Genomic DNA, 19,206 nt, shown 5'->3' with positions numbered 1-19,206 from the left:
ATTCATTTGCCCTTTCAATGTATTGTTCATTTCTGAGATCTTAGTACTAATCCTCTGGATTTCTAATTGCAGGTTTTATATTGTTTCAAACTTTGCATTTGTTTTGTGTGTTTGTTCTTGTAGTGTTTTCCTGTGATACTCTTAATTTTTAGTGTGTTCTCCTTGCTTTTTTCCATCTTTCTATCAATCCTTTGAATCAATAGAATTTGTTCTTTTGAATTCTTTTTAAGTTAGTTCCATTACCTTTTCTTCCTCAGAAATGTTTTCTGGCTCTGCATCTTGGTCATTTGTTTGAGCCATTGTCTCTTGTTTCTTCACATGAGCTAAAACTGTGTGTTGTTTCCAGGGTATTGTGGGGTTGTCGTATTTGTAAAAACAAACAGTTGAGCCCAGAGGGGAGAAGTCTCTGAGAGAATCCTGCAATTCATGGAGCTCATGAAGTGATTATGGAAGAGATGTGATATCTAGAGCAGAGTTCCTGGCTCTAGATGGAGTTCCCATTGTACTCGTGTTATCTATGTTCAGGGTACTCAGTCCTGAAGTAGTTTATAGAGGCCCTTGATAGATGGTTTCAGTGACTATTATAACAACAGATAAGCTAGGAACAGCATGATTAAATGCTAGTTAAATACTGGTCTATTGGCTCTGTGGGTTTTGTAAGTCTGGAGCAGAGCCCACCTGAATCTAGGCACCAACACAGCACAGCCGGCCCCCACCTCACACTAGCTTGGCTCCTAAACATGTGGCTCTGAACTCCTGGAGAGCAAGATCTGAACTGTGGGTGGATGAGGGTGGGAGCTGGCCACACATCTGAACACCGGAGAAGCATGGGGACGGAGATGAAATCATACCTTTTCCAGCACCCGCACAAATATGCTCTGTCAGGCCTCCCTTCACTGCCAAAGCTACTCACAAGCTGGTGAGGCCACACCTGGCCAGCCGTTCACCTGTCAGTCTCCCACTCTTAGCATCCCTGCTCAGCCTCCCCTTTCCACCTGTCTGTCCTCTCTTCTGAAGTTCAAGGTGCCAGAATTTTCATCTGTGTCTGTTTTTTGTTGTTTTTGTTTTTGTTTTATGTCTCACATATTTTTGTTGTAGGGTCCATGTAATGCATCTGCCTAGTCCACCATCTTGCTGGAAGTCTATCTTTTTTTTTCTCATTTTCAGGATATATTCCTAACCATTGACTGTGTAGTTTAATTTTAATAAATTTAAAAGTTATAACCCATCATCATCAATTATGGGAATGACTTTTTTCTCTCACTCTATGGGAACTTCAGGAGAAAGATGTGGCTTTACTGAGTCAGAACTGGCTCCATGATACATAATCTCCACCACCATGATGTTTACTATATATTGATTTTTACTATAAGAAATGTTTGCCGATCTGATTAGCAAAATTTATGTTACTGAAGAACATACTAAATATCTTTGCTTTACTTCCTTATCTTCCACACTAAGCTAGAAAGATCTTTTATGAGGAGGCTTCAAAAACATCTGGAAAAATGTCCGTATCTTTTCATTCCTTTTTTCACAAACGTTTTGAAGCCCCCTCTTACTAGCTTTATTATTTTTACTGAGTTTCTCTGTTATCTGTGGGGAAATTTCCATAGTTACTATTTGACATTTTTCATATTCTTATTATATTTTTCTTGGACCAGACTTTTAGCACATTTTACCAGTAGTCTTATAGCTATTTGTTTTCTTATCATACTTTTTCTACTTATTATAAGAAGTTTGAATGTTGTACCTATTTATCTTTCTATGTAAGTATCATAGCTTAAGGTTGTTGTTGCTGTTAAGTGCTGTTAAATCTGTTCTAACTCATAGCAACGTTGTATAAGGTTTCCAAGGAGTGGCTGGTGGGTTTGAACCACCAAATTTATGGTTAGCAGTCCAGTGCATTATCCTATAGTTCCTCACCAGGCACTCAATATTTATAGCCTTAATTAATGTACATATTTACATATAGTACTCAATATTTATAGCCTTAATCAATGTAAATATTTACATATAGTAAAGTAATAAGTGTTATGATATATAAAGTAAAGTAACCTTAAGAATTGTTTTTGCTGTTAAGTGCCATGGAGTCAGTTCCTACTAATAGCAACACCATACAGGGTTTCCAAGGCATTAAACATTCAGAGGAGCAGAAAGCCTCATCTGTACAACAACATCTGTACCTTAAGATGCTATTGTTGTTGTTACGTGCCATAGAGTTAGTTTCGACTCATAGAGACCTTATATAGGGTTTCCAAAGAGCGGCTGGTGAGCTCAAACTGTCGACCTTGTGATTCAAACTGACCTTGTAGTCCAGTGCATTAACCTGCAGCACCCCACCAGGTAAATATTTTAGTTTAGTGTTTACCTTGTATATATGTGCATATGAGTGATGGTATCTCATTAAAACCAACACATGTGCAAAGTTCAAATTAATATCTTGCAGTTGACTTCTAAGAATGCATAGAACTGTATTTACTGTATGACAAGTAATGCTCCATCTGTTATAATGGACAAGGAATTAAGGCACGTAAATTTGAGTTTTAATCTCAGTGAATGAAACAGTGGCCTTAAATTTGGGGCACATGCTTAAGAACCAGCCCCTGCCAACCACTGCCCCAACCACCATGCACATGTTCTTACCTCTCTACCCTCCTCACTCCCACACAATTGCCTGTATCTGCCTTTTCACTCTTACACCACACTCAGCAGACATACCACTGCACGTGGGTATGGTAAAGGTGTAAGGCGGGACATGGACATGGTTGCCAGTTCATCAAATCATCCCCAGTAACATTCTCAATCTCTGGCCAGACCCAGGATGTGGAGCCTCTGATGGTGCGATGGTTGATATGTTCACTACTAGCTGGAAGGTTGGTGGCTCAAGTCCACTCAGACATCTTAGAAGAAAAGCCTGGTAATGTACTTCTAAAAAACCAGCCCTTGGAAAGCCTGGGGAGCACAGTTCTACTCTGGCATATGTAGGTAGGGTCATCATGTGTCAGAGTGGACTCTATAGCAACTGGTTTGTTTGTTGTTTGTTTGTTCCTTTTAAACCTGGGTAGGAATGTCATCCAAATTCTGATCATGGATATATTTACAAGTTCAGACTTAGACCCCCAGAAGAGAGGTCAGGGCATGTGCCTGGCTCTCCTTGACCCTCCTTGGTGCCCACGGCTTTTCAAAATGTTCCTTAGGAAAAGCATTTTGTAAAGTACTGAAGTAGAGCTCCCATGATAAGAAAAAGTGTTTCTCTCCTTTGTTGGTTGTTTAGTATCAAATTTGTCAGCTTTCACCTGCGCTCACCTCTCTTCCTTCTCACTACCCTACTCCATAGTACAGGCCAGCACTCCGACAAACTCATCCTTAGATCAGAGGGATGAAAGAGAGGGAGATCAGAAGGAAGCCAGGGATCACACTGGAAAAGGCATCAAGACTTAGGGACTAGAAAAGTTAGCAGCCAAGCATGCTGTCATCTTTAGTCCACAGGAAGAACTTTGTTGTTCAACAGAACTAAAGAATTTTTTATGCATAGATGGATTTGGATATAATTATCTATTTAAGAAAGTAATAAGCTAGGCATATCCAAAAAGTAAATATTGAAATTGAATGCAGATACCTCATTCTTGAGAGCTCAAAATGAAAAACCAGAATAAACTTGGAGGTGCTGCTGACTTTGCCATGGATGCATGCTCTTTCCCCTGGCCCCACTAATGATAGAGACGCCTGTCTAACTTCTTGTCTTTCCAGGCACTTTTCAAAGGTGCTTCTGCCATAACAGCATCCTTTTAGGTCTGGTAATGGATGGATTTTTAGACAATTATAGATAGTAATGTTATTACTAGGAAGCGTCTTATTTAGGGACCCCGCTTTTGTATATTCCTCACTCAAATCAAACTCACTCTTTAATCATTGAATCTCTTACTTATCAGCAACAGTTGTTGCCTGTCTGCCTGAGGCCAGGCACATGATGCTGAAGATTCAGAGACTAATTGAAGCTCTGCCCAGAAAATATCTTCGAGGGAGTTAGAGACATCTATGGAAGCCAACAATTGCTGTGAGGACTGGAAAAGTTGTGGTATTGCTAGGCATGCAACATCATAGGGTTACAGAGAAGGAACATCAAAGGTGGGCCAGGAAGGCTAAGGAAAGTGCTCCCCTGGGCTGAATATCAGTCAGAAATAGATTGTCAAGAAACAGGATGGAGCCAATGTGAAACTAAATAGCCAAAGTGAAGATAAAGTCAGAAGTATAGGCAAGAACCAGATAATTAAACTGGAAGTTCTTGGACGCATTGGCAGGCTTTAGACAGGGCATATGATGTCATTATTGCTGGGTGCCATCGAGTAGGTTCTCATTCATAGTGACCCCAATGTACAACAGAAGGAAACACTGCCAGTCCCGTGCAAGCATCACAATTGTTAACTGTGTTTGAACCCATTGTTGAAACCACTGTGTCAATCTATCTTGTTGGGAGTCTTCCTCCTCTTCAGTGACCCTCCACTTTACCAAGCCTGATATGCTTTTCCAGGGATTGGTTCCTCCTGATAAAATGTCCAAAGTACACGAGATGAAGTCTTGCCATCTTTACTTCTAAGGAGCATTCTGGATGTAGTTCTTCCAAGAAAGATTTGTTTGTTCTTCAAGCAGTCCATGGTGCTTTCAATATTCTTCACAAACACCACAATTCAAATGCATCAATTCTTCTCCAGTCTTCCTTATTCATTATCCAGCTTTCACATACTTATAAGGCTATTGAAAATACCATGACTTGAGTAAAGTGCACTTTAATCCTCAAAGTGACATCTTTGCTCTTTAAGAGCCAAGAACCTCAAGAGGTTCTTTGCAGCAGTTTTGCCTAATGCAATGTCTTTTGATCTCTTGACTACTTTTTCCAAGAGCATTGATTGCAGATCCAAGTAAAATAAAATCCTTGATAACGTCAATCTTTTCTCCATTTATCATGATGTTTATTGGTCCAATTGTGAAAATTTCGGTTTTCTTTACATTGAGTTGCAATCCGTACTGAAGGCTGAAGGCTGTAGTCTTGGATCTTCATGAGCAAGTGCCTCAAGTCCTGTTCACTTTCAGCAAGCAAGATTGTGGCATCTGTATATCACAGATATGAACCTTCTTCCAATCCTGAGGCTGCATTCTTTTCCATAGAGGCCAGCTTCTCAGATTATTTGCTCAACGTACAGAATGATTAAGTATGGTGAAAGGATACAAGCCTATCGCACACCTTTCCTGATTTTAAACCATCCCATATCCTCTTCTGTTTCAGTATCTACCTTTTGGTCTATATACAGGTTCCTCATGAGCATAATTCAGTGTTTTGAAATTCCCATTCTTTGCAATGTTACCTATAGTTTTATTATGATTCACACAGTTGAATGCCTTTACATAGTCAATAAAGCACAAGTAAACATCTTCCTGATATTTGCTTTCAGCCAAGATCCATCTGATATCAGCAGTGATATACTTGGTTTCACATCCTCTTCTGAATCCGACTTGGATTTTTGAAAGTTCCCTTTCAATGTACTGTTGCAACCATTTTTAAATAATTTTCAACAAAATTTTACTTATACATGATACTAATGATATTGTTTGATAATTTCTGCATTCTTTTGGTTCACCTCTTTGGAATGAACACAAATAGGGATCTCTCCCAATCAATTGACCAGGAAACTGTCTAACAAATATCTTGGCATACATGAGTGAGTGCCTCCAGTGCTGCAACAGTTTTTGAAACAAAATTTTACTTGTGTGTGATATTAATGATATTGTTCAATCAATTCTGCATTCTGTAGGGTCAGCTGTCAACAGAAATCTCCACTTGGGTGGTCATACACATTTCATAGTTAGCATGAGTTAAACTCCATTAATGATTCTGCTCTCACCACACCTGCAAACCTGCTCTCTTCCAGCATTCCTTATTTCAGGGACTAATGGTACTTTCTACCCAGTTGCCCAACTCAGAAGCCAAGAAGTAATTTTAGACATTTTACTTTTCTTACTCAATACACCCAATGAAGAACTAAGTTCTACAAAGTTCTTCTCCACTGTAGCACTTGTATCTGTTGACAGTTGACTCTTTGAGGCTGGAGCATGGAAAGATGTAAGGGCTGGAAAGGATGTTTGGAGTCATCAGCTTATGGATGTGTGATGAGTGTCATCATACAGGGCCCCACTTTCAGAAGGGCACATACTCAACTGTCACCATCTTGAAACTCATATAGGTTTTGAGGCAGAGTCTGGAAGTTGGGATTAGGGGACCGTATAAAAAAAAAGGAGGAAAGAGTTAAGATTAGCTTTAAGAAAATTTTTGAAAGAGAAGGTTGCCTCGGGAATTTATCAGATAGTGACTTTCTTCTCAGCTACTCAGGACCCTTCTTGCTATTTTAAGACTAAAGTGTTTAAGAGCAAAGATTTCAGTTTTAGGACTAAGGTGTACCTGACCCAAGCCATGGTATTTTTAATAGCCTCATATGCATGTGGAAGTTGAATAATGAATAAAGAAGACCTTAGAATAATTGATGCATTTGAATTGTAGTGTTGGAGGAGAATATTAAAAGTACAATGGACTGCCACAAGAACAAATCAATCTGTTTTAGAAGTACATCCAGAATGCTTGTTAGAAGCCAGGGTGTCCAGACGTCAGCTCTCATACTTTGGCGATATTATTAGGAGATATTACCATTCCCTGGAGAAAGACGTCTTTCTTTCTTAGGTAAAGTGACTTAGGTCAACAAAGCACAAGGAGACACCCCGCCCCCCCCCCAATGAGATGTACTGGCACAGTGGCAGCAACAAAAGGCTCAAGTGTGGCAACAATTGTGAGGTTGGTGCAGGACCAGGCTGTGTTTCATTCTGTTGTACTTAGGTCATTATGAGTCAGTACCAACTCAATAGTACAAACAACAGCTCTAACCTTGAACTTCTTGGCTCCCTTTCAAGTTCTCTATATTTCTCTAGGAGTCCTGGTGTGGCACCACGGGTTAATGCACTAGACTACAAAATCATTTGAGCCACAAGGTTAGTGGTTGAAGCTCACCAGCCACTCCTCACAAACCCGATGCAGGGTCTCTGTGGGTCGCAACTGACTCACCAGCACTTAACAACAACAATAACATATTTCTCTAACCCTTACTCCAGTATTATAATTATCCTCAACTGATAATTAGGACAAAAGCTATTTGAATTAATTTACACTAATTTGTGAATGGTGGATAGCATCTTTCTTGAGGGTGATCGCATTGTAAAAGTGACACTGGATCTTTAAAAATGAATCTTTAATTTGTCATAGTTTAGACAGCATCATAAAAGGAATAAAAGATATTCAGCCACAAATCTTACTGCTAGTGGTGTTTGTTCTCTTGCTAGAGTCAGCTTCCCTAAACTTGTCCAGTTTCTCACCGCTCCCACTCTTTTTTCTCCTAGGTTCATCAATTCTCTAAAACCTCCAAGATTGTTTTGTCATTCCTTTCCCTGCCTGCTCCCATCTCCGCTGGTTTCTATGACAGCAGCAACTGGGGCACAGGTGGCGAGGGCAGGGGTGAGGTCATGACAGCTGTGGCAGTTTGTACAGATTGCTTATACGTCCGGAGCTGCCTCTGGTGGGGGAGGGGGTGCCACCGAGAGCCTTCTGGGCATACACAATGAACCCTCCCCGAGAATAAATGATGAGTGCTGAGCATACATTGGTCCAGGGCTGAGAACATTGGAGGCATTTCCTACGTTTGTGGGCCTTTACTGACAAGTGCATCAGAACCACAGGTCTTTGGCTTCCAGGTGCCAGAGAGCTGTTGGGTTTAGACAGAATGCAATTCCCCAAGACACTTCCATTTGTCGTAGAAATGGATGTTCCGCCACAACCTATCAATAGCTGAAAAGTGGCTGTCAGGAACCATCAGAAACCAGAAGGTCTGAGAACAGGAGACAGCCCTGGGAATTGTCCCCAGGAAAGATTGCTCTACCATTATCTATCCTGCAGACTCTCCGTTAGGCATCTGCTTTGGACAATGCTGTTCTCTCAAAAGTCTTTTCGTCACCAACAACTCTTGGACACAGTTCTGGGGTGTGTGTGAGTTCCTTGAGCGTTAAGATGAAATTGGCTTTACCTAGACCCAGGATACTATCCTAGAAAAGCAGCAATCTAGGCCAAGCTGTCTCAGAATTTAATATTCATATGATCAGCTGGCGATCCTATTAAAATGAAGATTCTGATACTGTAAATCTGGATGGACCTGAGACTGCATTTCTAACACATTCCCTGGGTGAGTTCCCTACTTCTTGCTAGTCCATGGCCACTTTGAATATAAAAGGTTTATAGGAGTCCTGGTGTGGCTCTGTGGGATAATGCCTCAGTTTGTAAAGTCATTTGAACTGCAAAGTCAGTGGTTCAAGCTCACCAGCTGCTCCTTGGAAACCCTATACAGGGTCACTATGGGTCGGAATCGACTCGACGGCACTTAACAACAACAATTGTTGTTGAGGGTTAGAGTTTCCAAGGAATGGCTGGTGAGTTTGAACTGCCGACCTTGTGGTTCAAACCAACATTGCAGTCCAGTAACACGCCAGGACTCCATAAAAAGTCTAGAGCTACACTAGTTGCTAACCTCATGTGACTATTTGAATTTAAAGTTAAATGAATGTTAAATAAAATTAAAAATGTATATCCTCAACTGCACTAGCTACAGTATTCAACTGCTCACTAACCATATCTGGCTAGGCGTAGCTGAGTCAACTTTGACTCACAACATCCCCATGTGACAAAGTAGAATTGCCCAGCGGGAGCTCTGGTAGCGTAGTGGTTATGAATTGGGCTGTGAACTGCAAGTTCAGCAGTTCAAAACTACCAGCTGTTCCACAGGAGAAAGACGAGGCTTTCTGCTCCCATAAAGATTTGCAGCCTCGAAAATCCTGTACAAGGTCACGATGAGTCGGAATAGACTCCACGGCACATAACAAAAATAAAAATTTTTACAGAGGAGTCCTACAGCATGTGGCTCTGCAATATAAGCACTGGACTGTTAACCCTAAGGTGGTGTTTACGAGCTGTGGAGTTGGTTCCAACTCATAGCCACCCTGTACAGGTTTCCTGAGGTTATAAATATTTACAGGAACAGAAAACCTCTCATCTTTCTCCCATGGAAGAGCTGGTAGTTTTGAACTGCTGACCTTGAAGTTAACAACCTGAGTCGTAACGACTACGCTACCTAGGCAGTTCAAATCCCTCAGCTGCTACTTAGAAGCTCCATTCAGCAGCACTTAATAACAACAACAATCTTTACAAGAACAGATCTCCAGGCCTGGGAAAGTTCAAATCACCCACCCTTTGGTGACCCAGGTTCCTTCAAATCTTGCTAATGATTGTCACATTGTTGTTGTTGTTAGGTGCCGATTCATAGTGACCCTATGCACAGCAGAACGAAACACTGCCCAGTCCCGCGCCAACCTGAGCCCAGGGCTGTTGTCACTATGCCAGTCCATCTCATCGGGGGTCTTCCTCTTTTTCTCTGACCAAACATGATATTCTTCTCTAGGGAATGGTCTCTCCTGGTGATATGTCCAGAGTATGAGAGACAAAGTCTGGCCATCGTGGCTTCCAAGGAGCACTCTGGCTGCTCTTCTTCCAACACAGATCTGTTTGTTCTTTTGGCAGTCCATAATACTTTCAATATTCTGCTCCAACACCATAACTCAAATGCATTAATTCGTCTATAGTCTTCCTTATTCGCTGTCCAACTTTGGCACGCATATGCGGTTATTGAAAATACCATGGCTTGGGTCAGGTGCACTTTAGCCCTCAAACTGACATGTTTGCTTTTGAACATTTTAAATAGGTCTTGTGCAACAGATACCTGTTAATACAATATGGTGTTTGATTTCTTGACTGCTGCTTCCATGGAGTGTTGATAGTTGATCTGAGAAAATGAAATCTTTTACAACTTCAACCTTTTCTCCATTTATCATGATGTTGTTTATTGTTCCAGTGGTGATTTAAGTGTTTTACATTTAAAATGTTTTAAATTGACATGTATCCTATACAAAATTCTGTGGTCTTTGTTCTTCATCAATAGTATTTTAAGTCTTCTCTGCTTTCAGCAAGCAAGGTTGTATCATCTGCATATCGCAGGTTGTGAATGAGTCTTCCTCCAATCCTGATGCCATGTTTTTCTTCATATTATCCAGCTTCTTGGATTATTTGTTCAGCATACAAATTGAATAAGTATGGTGAGAGACTACAACCCTGGCATATACCTTTCCTAATTTAAAACCATTCAGTGTCCCTTTGTTCTGTCTGAACAACTGCCTCTTGGTCTATGTACAGGTTCCTCCTGAGCACAATTAAATGTTATGGAATACTCAGTCTCTGCAATGTTGTCCCAAGCTTGTCATGATCCACACAGTTGAAAGTCAATAAATCACAGGTAAACATCTTTCTGGTATTCTCTGCTTTCAGCCAAGAGCCATCTGACATCAGCAATGATATTCCTCATTCCACGTCTTCTTCTTAATCTGGTTGAATCTCTGGAAGTTCTCTATCACTATATGCTTGCAACCATTTTAATAGTATCTTCAGTAAAGCTTTACTTGCATGGGAAATCAATGATATTGTCTGATGAGGAATGTGCACAAATATGGATCTCTCCTAGTCAGTTGGACAGGTAGTTGTCTTCCAGATTTCTTTGCATAGATGAGTGAATGCCTCCTGTGCCGCATCAGTTTGTTGAAGGATTTCTGTTTGTATTCCGTCTATCCCCAGTGCCTTGTTCTTTGCCAATACCTTCAAAACACCTTGGACTTCTTCCTTCACTAACGCTGGATCTTGATCATGTGCTACTGCTTGAAATGGTTGAACATCGACCTTTCTTTTTCCTACAGAGTCTATGTGTATTCCTTCCATATTCTTCTGTTGCTTTCTGCATCATTCAATACTTTGCCCATAGAATCCTTCAGTATTTCTAGTCAGGAGTTAACTTTTTAATTCAGTTCCCTCAGTTTGAGAAATGCTGAATGTGTTCTCCCCTTTTGATTTTCTAACTCCAGGTGTTAGCACCTTTCGTTATAATAGTTGTCTTTGTCTTGAGCTGCCCTTTGAAATTTTCTGTTCAGCTATTGTACCTCCTCACTTCTTTCATTTGCTTTAGGATCTCTATGTTGGAGAGCAAATTTCCGAGTCTCTTCTTACATCCATTTTGGTCTTTAGCTTTTTTCTTGTCTTCTTAATTATCTTTTGCTTTCTTCCTGGATGATGTTCTTGATGTCATCCCACAACTCTGCAGTCTTTAATATGTAATGCATCAAATTTGTTTTTGAGATAATCTCTAAATTCAGGTGGAACATGTTCAAGGTCATATTTTGATTCTCATGGACTTGCTTTAATTTTTTCAGCATTAACCTTAACTTGCATATGAGCAATTGATGGTGAGTTCCACAGTCTTCTCCTGGCTTGTTTTGGCTGATGATATGGGACTTATCCACCATCTCTTTCCACAGATGTAGTCAAGTTGATTTCTGTGTATTCCATCTGTTGTGATTTATGTTGTTTAAAATTTGCAATGAACAAGTCACTGGACTTGTAAAATTATATCTATCACCAAGGCCATATTTTCCAACTACGGATCCTTCCTCTTTGTTTCCAACCTTTGCATTCTAATCGCCAGTAATTATCAATACATCTTAGTTGCATGTTTGATCAATTTCGGGCTGAAAGAGTTGGTAGAATTAATTTCATCATCATTGGCTGGTTAGTGTGTAAATTTGAATAATAGTGGTATTGACTGGTCTTCCTTGTAAGCATATGGATATTATCCTATCACAGACAGTTTTGTATTTCAAGACAGATCTTGATATATTCTTTTTGATCACCAATGTGATGTCATTCCTCTTCAATTTGTCATTCCCAGCATAGAAAACCATGTGATTGTCAGATTCAAAATGGCCAATACCAGTCCATTTCAGCTCACTAATGCCTAAGATACCGATGTTTATGCATTCCATTTCAATTTTAATGATTTCCAATTTTCCTGGACTCATATTTGGTACAATCGATGTTCTGATTATAAATGAATATTTACAACTTTTTCTCTCCATTTTGAGTTGTGCCCCATCAGCTAATGGATGTCCTGAGGGCTTTACTCCATTTTTATCATCACAGTTACTCTGTTTTGAAAAGGCAATTGTAATTGTTCCCCAGTCACATTTTGAATTTTCCAACCTGAGGGGCTCATCTTCCAGCATTATATCTGACAGTATTCTGGTGCTCTTCATCATGTTTCAATATTCACTATTCTGGTGCTGACAGTGTTCCACTGCTATTCATAAGGTTTTCAGTGAGCAAATATTTAGAAGTTGTCCGTGTCTCCTTCTTCCTAGTCTGTCTTTGTCTGGAAGTTCAGCTGAAACCTGGCCACTGTGGGTGACCCTGCTGGTATTTAAAATGCCTGTGACATTACAGCAACATGCAAGCCACCACAGTATGGCAAACTGACAGATGAGTGGGGGCCTGTCATACTAGACAGCAGAAATAAACATTTGGAGTGTCATATTGCACAGCAGAAATAAGCATTTCCATCATCACAGAGGTTTCTACTGGATAGCACAGGTGGAGGGTGAGCCTTTGTTGCATCGTTCATTTTCCAGTTTTTCACTGAACGTCTAATATGTGTCAGGTATTGTGTTTAGTGCTGGGGTGTTTAGGCTAAGCTAGCAGAAGACAGAAACATACACTGACTAGAATACGATGTGCTTAAAATAGAGGTGCTTGCCCCAGGTGAAAAGTCCTGGTGGTACATGGTTTAAGTGCTTGACTATTAACCAAGGAGCTCTGGTAGCATAGTGGTTACGAATCAGGCTGTGAACCACAAGGTCAGCAGTTCGAAACTACCAGCTGCTCCGCGGAAGAAAGATGAGGCTTTCTGCTCCCATAAAGATTTACAGCCTAGGAAACCCTGTATCGGGTCTCTATGAGTTGGAACGGACTCCATGGCACATAACAACAACAACATTAACCAAAAGGTCAGCAGTTTGAATCCACCAGCTGCTTCTCCAGGGAAAAAGATCTAGTGATCTGCTCCAATAAAGATTATAGCCTAGGAAATGCTTGGGGCAGGTCCAGTCTGTCATGTTGGATAGTCATGAGTCAGGGTTGACGAGATGGCATACAGCAACACCATGGTGAGATGGTGAGAGATCCAGAGTTGATCACAGTCAGCTCTTTCATACAGGTTGGAGGAGTGGCTCCAGGGCATTTCATGTGTGGTCTGAACCAAAGCCATGGTTAGAATAGAACCACGATACTTATAGGATTGACTGCTGATGGTGCATTTTCCCCATTTCAGGGCCATAATCATCAGGAGTGGAGAAATCATCCTCATGTCTTCAGAGTTCACCCCCGAGACCGAGCGCCAACGACTTCAATACCTGGTAAGACTCTTCGAGGTTTTGCAGAGCGGAGTGGAATCAGAGATGGTGTCAGAGCTGTTTTGGAAGAACACGTTGATATTGACATGAGCAGGCTCTTAGCAGTAAACGGCATATGGTTTTAGCTCCCACACACACACCTTCTGGATCAGACATCCTGGCTCCGGGAGTGACGACACTCCACCTCCGTGAATTTATTATTGTGGCTGATTCTCTCCCATCTGTGACCAATTGAAGACACCGTGTGCTTTATTTCTTTTAATGATTTGAGATGTACAATATGAAGTTTAGTTTTGAAGACAATAGACACCTTCTTCCCTGACCTGCTTCCCACTTTAAGTCAAACAGAGACTGGGTGTGGATCACATGGCACAAAGGAACCTTCAGTAGGCATGGCGTCTCTGAGTTCCCGTTGGCACCCTACTTTTTTATCTTCACATATAATGTCTAAAGGGCCCCTGGGGAGAAATGCAGGTGTCAGAAAACCTGTTTCTACCCTGGAAATAAATTCAGGATAGAATTAATATAGATTATCCTCTTTGGGGTGAAATTGTGGAAGGGCTATAGGAAGACAAAACAAGTCCTGGTCCAGTAGCTAAAGTTCTTGGCTGCTAATCAAAAGGTCAGTGGTTCAAACCCACCAGCCACTAGATTGTAAAACGATATAGCAGTCTGCTTCCATAAATTTCTCAGCCTTCACAATTCAATGTGGCAGTTCTACCCTATCCTTTAACATCACTATGAGTCAGAATCAACTTGACAGCAGTATGTTTTTTCAGATCTTGAGAACTTTTTGGTTCATTTGCAGATTTTGAGTTTTTTGAGAAACAAGGGGTTTACTTTCTTATCCTCAAATTCCAGGAAGAGGACCTTAAACTTAGAATCTCAGTTAAAAGTGAATTCAAGAGTCATCGTAGGTCACTATTTGGGCATCTTTGGGAAATAATCCTGTTCCTGTGAATAGTAGTTCTGTAGATAAAAAAATTTTCAAACTGGCTATCCTCTAAGGTGTTCTAAGTAGCATAGTGGTTATGAATCAGACTGCTAACCTCAAGGACAGCAGTTTGAAACTACCAGCTCTTCTGCAAGAGAAAGATGAGGCTTTCTGCTCCCAAAAAGATTTGCAACCGCGGAAACCCTGTGCAGGGTCGCTATGAGTTGGAACCGATTCCACAGTACTTAACAACAACAATATCTTCTTAGGCAATATAGATATCATAGTGCCTCTCAGCTCTTAGGAAAAAGTTGATCTTGGCTTCTCAAGAAGGACTTTGTTCCTAGCTATGAATTCCTGTACGAGTGAATGGTCAGCATTTGATTTTGTTCATTTAGAGAGTAACTGTGTTTTTGCTTGTTTTGCTCTGCAACTAAGCTTTTTTGCATTTACTATCTAGTACATAAGAATCCAAAACTAATGTCAGAATAGTGCTTAGGCTGTTACTTCACTCATTCACCTCTGTTGTTCTCCAACTAGCCAGTGAACTTGAAGCCACTACCAGAGAGCCTAGTTTTGTTCATTCTTCTTTGGCAGTCTAGGCAGATGCAAGAGACTCTGCAGCAACCAACATACCATCATTCCAGAACGAGCTTTGCTACTCACCAGCTGGTGGCTATGTAGAATTTTCTTAACTTCTTCAGGCCTTGGTTTGTCATATATGGAATGGAGAACTAGACCGATGGATTACTGAGAGCCTCTGAGTTACAAGGATCATTACAAGTAGAGTTCAGAACAGCTGGTCTCCCTGCCCCTGTTCAGCTTTCCTCACTCCACCTTCCACAAGACGCCAGAGTGATCTTACCATGGACCTTGTCACTCGAAAGCCCAACAACCTTTGGGCCCCACAACCACACTCTTGGCACACCCAGAATCATGGTCCATGACAGTAGCATCATCTCAATTGCCCCACCATGCATCCCATGTTCCAGCCACAGAGAACTTTCATCCATTTCCAGAATGCAACAGGACCTCTTCTACCTGCATGCCTGTGGAAATGCGCTTTGCCTAGAGGACCTTCACTTTCTTCTCTCTCAGAAAATTTCATCGTTTGAGACTTCAGCACAAATGTCTCCTCTGGGAAGCATCCTCCAACCCTCCTGGGCTTCCCAGTCCACTTCACATCCCTGCTCTCACACAGCACCATGTGAATGCTTCCAGTGTGCCTCTTGTTGCTGTTAGGTTCCATCAAGTCGATACTGACTCATAGCTATCCTGTGCACAGCAGAACTAAACACTGCCCAGTCCTGCTCCAACCTCACAATCATCACTATGCTTGGTACACAGTATATTGCTGGCTTGTATCTCTATTTCTCTCTCCCAGCTGAGTTCAGGGGAGCAACCTTTTTACCTTAGTCACTTCATCTTTCTGGAGGCCAGCATAGCACCTGGCACACAGAAGATATTGAATCAGAACTTGCTGACTGAATGAAAGAAAGCTCTGGTATTACAACAGACTTCTGAGTCTTTACCATATCATCCTTTCCCCTTCACTCTCGCCCAAAGCCTGCCACAGCAGGGCATGATGCTTCCATCAGCCCTGCCTCAAGGGTGCCCAGCTTCATCCTCTCCTGCCCTGAGGGAGAAGGATTTCACGCTCCCTTCTAGAGGCAGTGACTAGCAACAGGTTAACTGTTTTCACTTTTTACCCTGAAAATGTCACACTTTGAAATTGTGAGAATGATACAAAGAACACAAAGTGCTAGCTTTTGCAGTAGCCTGCCAATGCTAACAATTCAGATTCTTGAATAATGGGTGATATCTTTTGGGATAGTGGTGCAAGCACTTTACAGTGGAGTACTAACCAAAGGCCTGGCTATTCTTTTCAACCCAGAGGGCTGTGGAAGAACAGCCTGCCCATCTCCTTCTGTGTGGTTGTAGCCATTGAAAATCCTCCGGAATACAATGCTACTCTAACCCAAATGAGGTGATGAAGAGTCAGCATCAACTCAATGGCCACTAGTATATTCCGGGATGGTTAGAATAACATGCATTTGGATTCAAGTCTCAGCTATGTGCCATAACTGTCTGTGTGTCAGGAATCTAAGAATGTATAACTTGAAATAACTCATACCTATAATAATATTCATATGCTTTCTATGGTGAATATTTATGGCAAAGTGTCTAAGCAAGGTAGGAGGTGTATTTCATAAAACAATCTTGTGGTGAAATCTTTATGGTAAAGTATTTGAGAAAATTAGGAGGCTTATAGCAGTATGAAGGGAGCTCTGGTAGCATAGTGGTTACGAATTGGGCTGTTAATTCGAGGTCAAAAGTTTGAAATTACCAATGGTTCCGCAGGAGAAAGATGAGGCTTTCTGCTCCCATAAAAATTTACAACCTCTGAAACCCTATACAGGATCACTGTGAGTCGAAACAGACTCCACAGCACATAACCACCACCACCACCACCATCACCACCACAGCAGTATGAAATTTTGAAAACAATGGCAACTTTGAGTGGAAAACAGGAATGTGATGTGGGCTTCTCTCAACCCAACCATCTCAGAAACTGTGTGACCTCAAACCCTTCACGTGATGTCTCCCATCCTCCCTGTGAAATGAGCATTCCCTCAAGATATTCTTAACATGGTTGGAAATGTGAATGAAAATTAATCCTGTGGTAATGCAGTATATTATTTTATCATTTTAAATGGGGCTGATCCTCTGGATTCATGTGTTTTGAAACATTAATTCCTTTGAACTCACTGTTAAACAATGATAACCATAGTATCCTTTTCCTGTACCCGATCTAAATGAGTTAGTACATCCCTGGAAACTTAGCAATGTACTTTTTTAGTCTTAGGTCAAATCAAATTTTGTTTTTATGGTGTGTGGAGAAACATTCATGATACTATCATTAAAACTTCTGTGTCCCTAGCTTCTTTTGCACAGATGTCTGTACTTACCAGAACTGTTTGATGTGTAGAAATACTTAACGATTTTCTTGGGGGCCAGAGAGTGGTCAGAGACATTTGTACAGGAATCATTTTGATCCTCAGTGAAGAGGAATGTTTTTGATACACACAGTCCCGGACATTTGGAGATTATGGAACTGGAAGCAGATTACAAAATAATGGTCTTGTGTCCTGACCCCATGGACTTTATCTTGTGGGTTTTCAGGCTGGGTGATTAGTGGAGCAGGCTTGAAGGTTTGACATGCTCACGTGGAATGGGGAGGTGTGTGCTAAGTGCACCCTTCTCCAACAACCAGGGAGAGCTAATGAGCCTGAATAAGCATTCTTCTGCTGCTCGGTGCTTTTTCTTTTCGTCTTTCGATGTTTCCAGGGTTATTGAAATCAGATACTTAAGGAGGTCCACTAAGAAGGACAGAAAGCTCCGATAGAGTGAGTGCTCAGAGAGGAGGGAAGGAGTCCTGGTTTGTAGGCATTTCTCATTTCTCTGCAGAGTTTATACTCTGATCCTGTGGCCTGGAGGAAGCATCATCCCCACCTTTGCTTCAGGGGACAGACAGAAATATTCTCCCTCAGGGGGCCTTGATGGCCCTGAGGTATGAGAGTGATGACTTTCCTTCAATTCTGCTTTGACATATTTATAAACTCTGATTTGATTACACTAAGATGTGCTGGTATCATCAAACCTTCAAATAACTCACTTCTGTCCTTGCAGAATAATCCTATCTGCAGCTGTTTTTCATCAAGGGCATTGTACAGAAAAGATGAAAGTGGGTTTCAAATACACATTTGATACATACAAGTGTAACATTATCTGATGTGATTTCTTGCAGTGTCCTTGGAACTACCCCCAGCTTTGTACACTGTTTGTCTGCCATTTGGGTGCTGGGTTTGGAAAGGTTTCATATGAGCAGTTGTGTGCCTGTTGGTTCTCAGGGATGTTTCATGCTCAAGTGTTATCTCCAGGAAAGTGTTCCTTACGCCTGAACCTGCTTGTTTGTAGACAGGAGGTTGTGATCAGAAGGTTCAAGTGCACTGTTGTTGTTGTTATGTGCCGTGGAGTCGGTTCTGACTCATAGAGACCTAATACAGGGTTTCTGAGGCTGTAAATCTTTATGGAAGCAGAAAGCCTCATCTTTCTCCCGCGGAACAGCTGGTAGTTTCGAACTGTTGACCTTGCGGTTCGCAGCCCGATTCGTAACCACTACACTACCAGGGCTCAAGTGCACTAGTGAATAAAAATAACTTACTTGTCACATTGAGAAACTAAAACAAACCCACTGACAACTAGTCGATTCTAGTTCCTTGCCACTCTGAATAATGTTTCCGAGCCTATAAACCTTTGCTAGAGCAGAAAGCCTCATCTGTTTTCCTTGGAGTGGCTGGTGGATTTGAACTTCTGACCTTGAAATTAACAGTCAGTCCTTATCCTAAAGCACCATCAGGGATCCTTAATATTAAGAGGAGGTCATTAAACCCAGGGAGTCTGATTTCAGTCATAGGGGCAACTTCATCATCACTCCACTTTGCACCATTGAAGAATTTATGACTACACCATGGAAAAATCCACTCCCATCTCACCTCCTTCTCTATTTAATCCCACTTCATAAAACTGCATGTGAGTTGCAAATTTCTAATTAAAAAATCACAAGCTAAAAGTAATTGTAACATTTGACATATTTGCTGAAGGTTCCAATGATCACAGAAGTCTCATGGAGAAGTCGGGAGATTTTTAGAACACAACAGTAACACAATCCAGGGTTTTCAGAGGCAGAGGTTACTGCCTGACTTCGGGGAAATCTCTGAAGACTGGAGCCCTTACAATTGAACCTTCACCCTCCCAGGACCTTGAATTTGAAGATGAACATA

The 19,206-nt window shown here is 41.3% G+C and overlaps 1 protein-coding gene across 1 annotated transcript in view; it reads left to right on the top strand.

Moving 5' to 3' along the window:
• PPM1H (protein phosphatase, Mg2+/Mn2+ dependent, 1H) overlaps window positions 1-19,206 on the top strand; it is a 435,367-nt gene that overhangs the window by 282,782 nt on the left and 133,379 nt on the right. The window contains exon 5 of the mRNA XM_006859511.1: window positions 13,347-13,431. Coding sequence (XP_006859573.1) covers window positions 13,347-13,431 — 85 coding nt within the window. The remainder of the gene's footprint in view (window positions 1-13,346; window positions 13,432-19,206) is intronic.

Source organism: Chrysochloris asiatica, unplaced genomic scaffold (genome assembly GCF_000296735.1).
Source record: "Chrysochloris asiatica unplaced genomic scaffold, ChrAsi1.0 scaffold00033, whole genome shotgun sequence".
Taxonomy (NCBI): Eukaryota; Metazoa; Chordata; class Mammalia; order Afrosoricida; family Chrysochloridae; genus Chrysochloris; species Chrysochloris asiatica.
The sequence above is the reverse complement of the archived record's forward strand: the minus strand, read 5'-3'. Positions and strand labels throughout refer to the sequence as shown.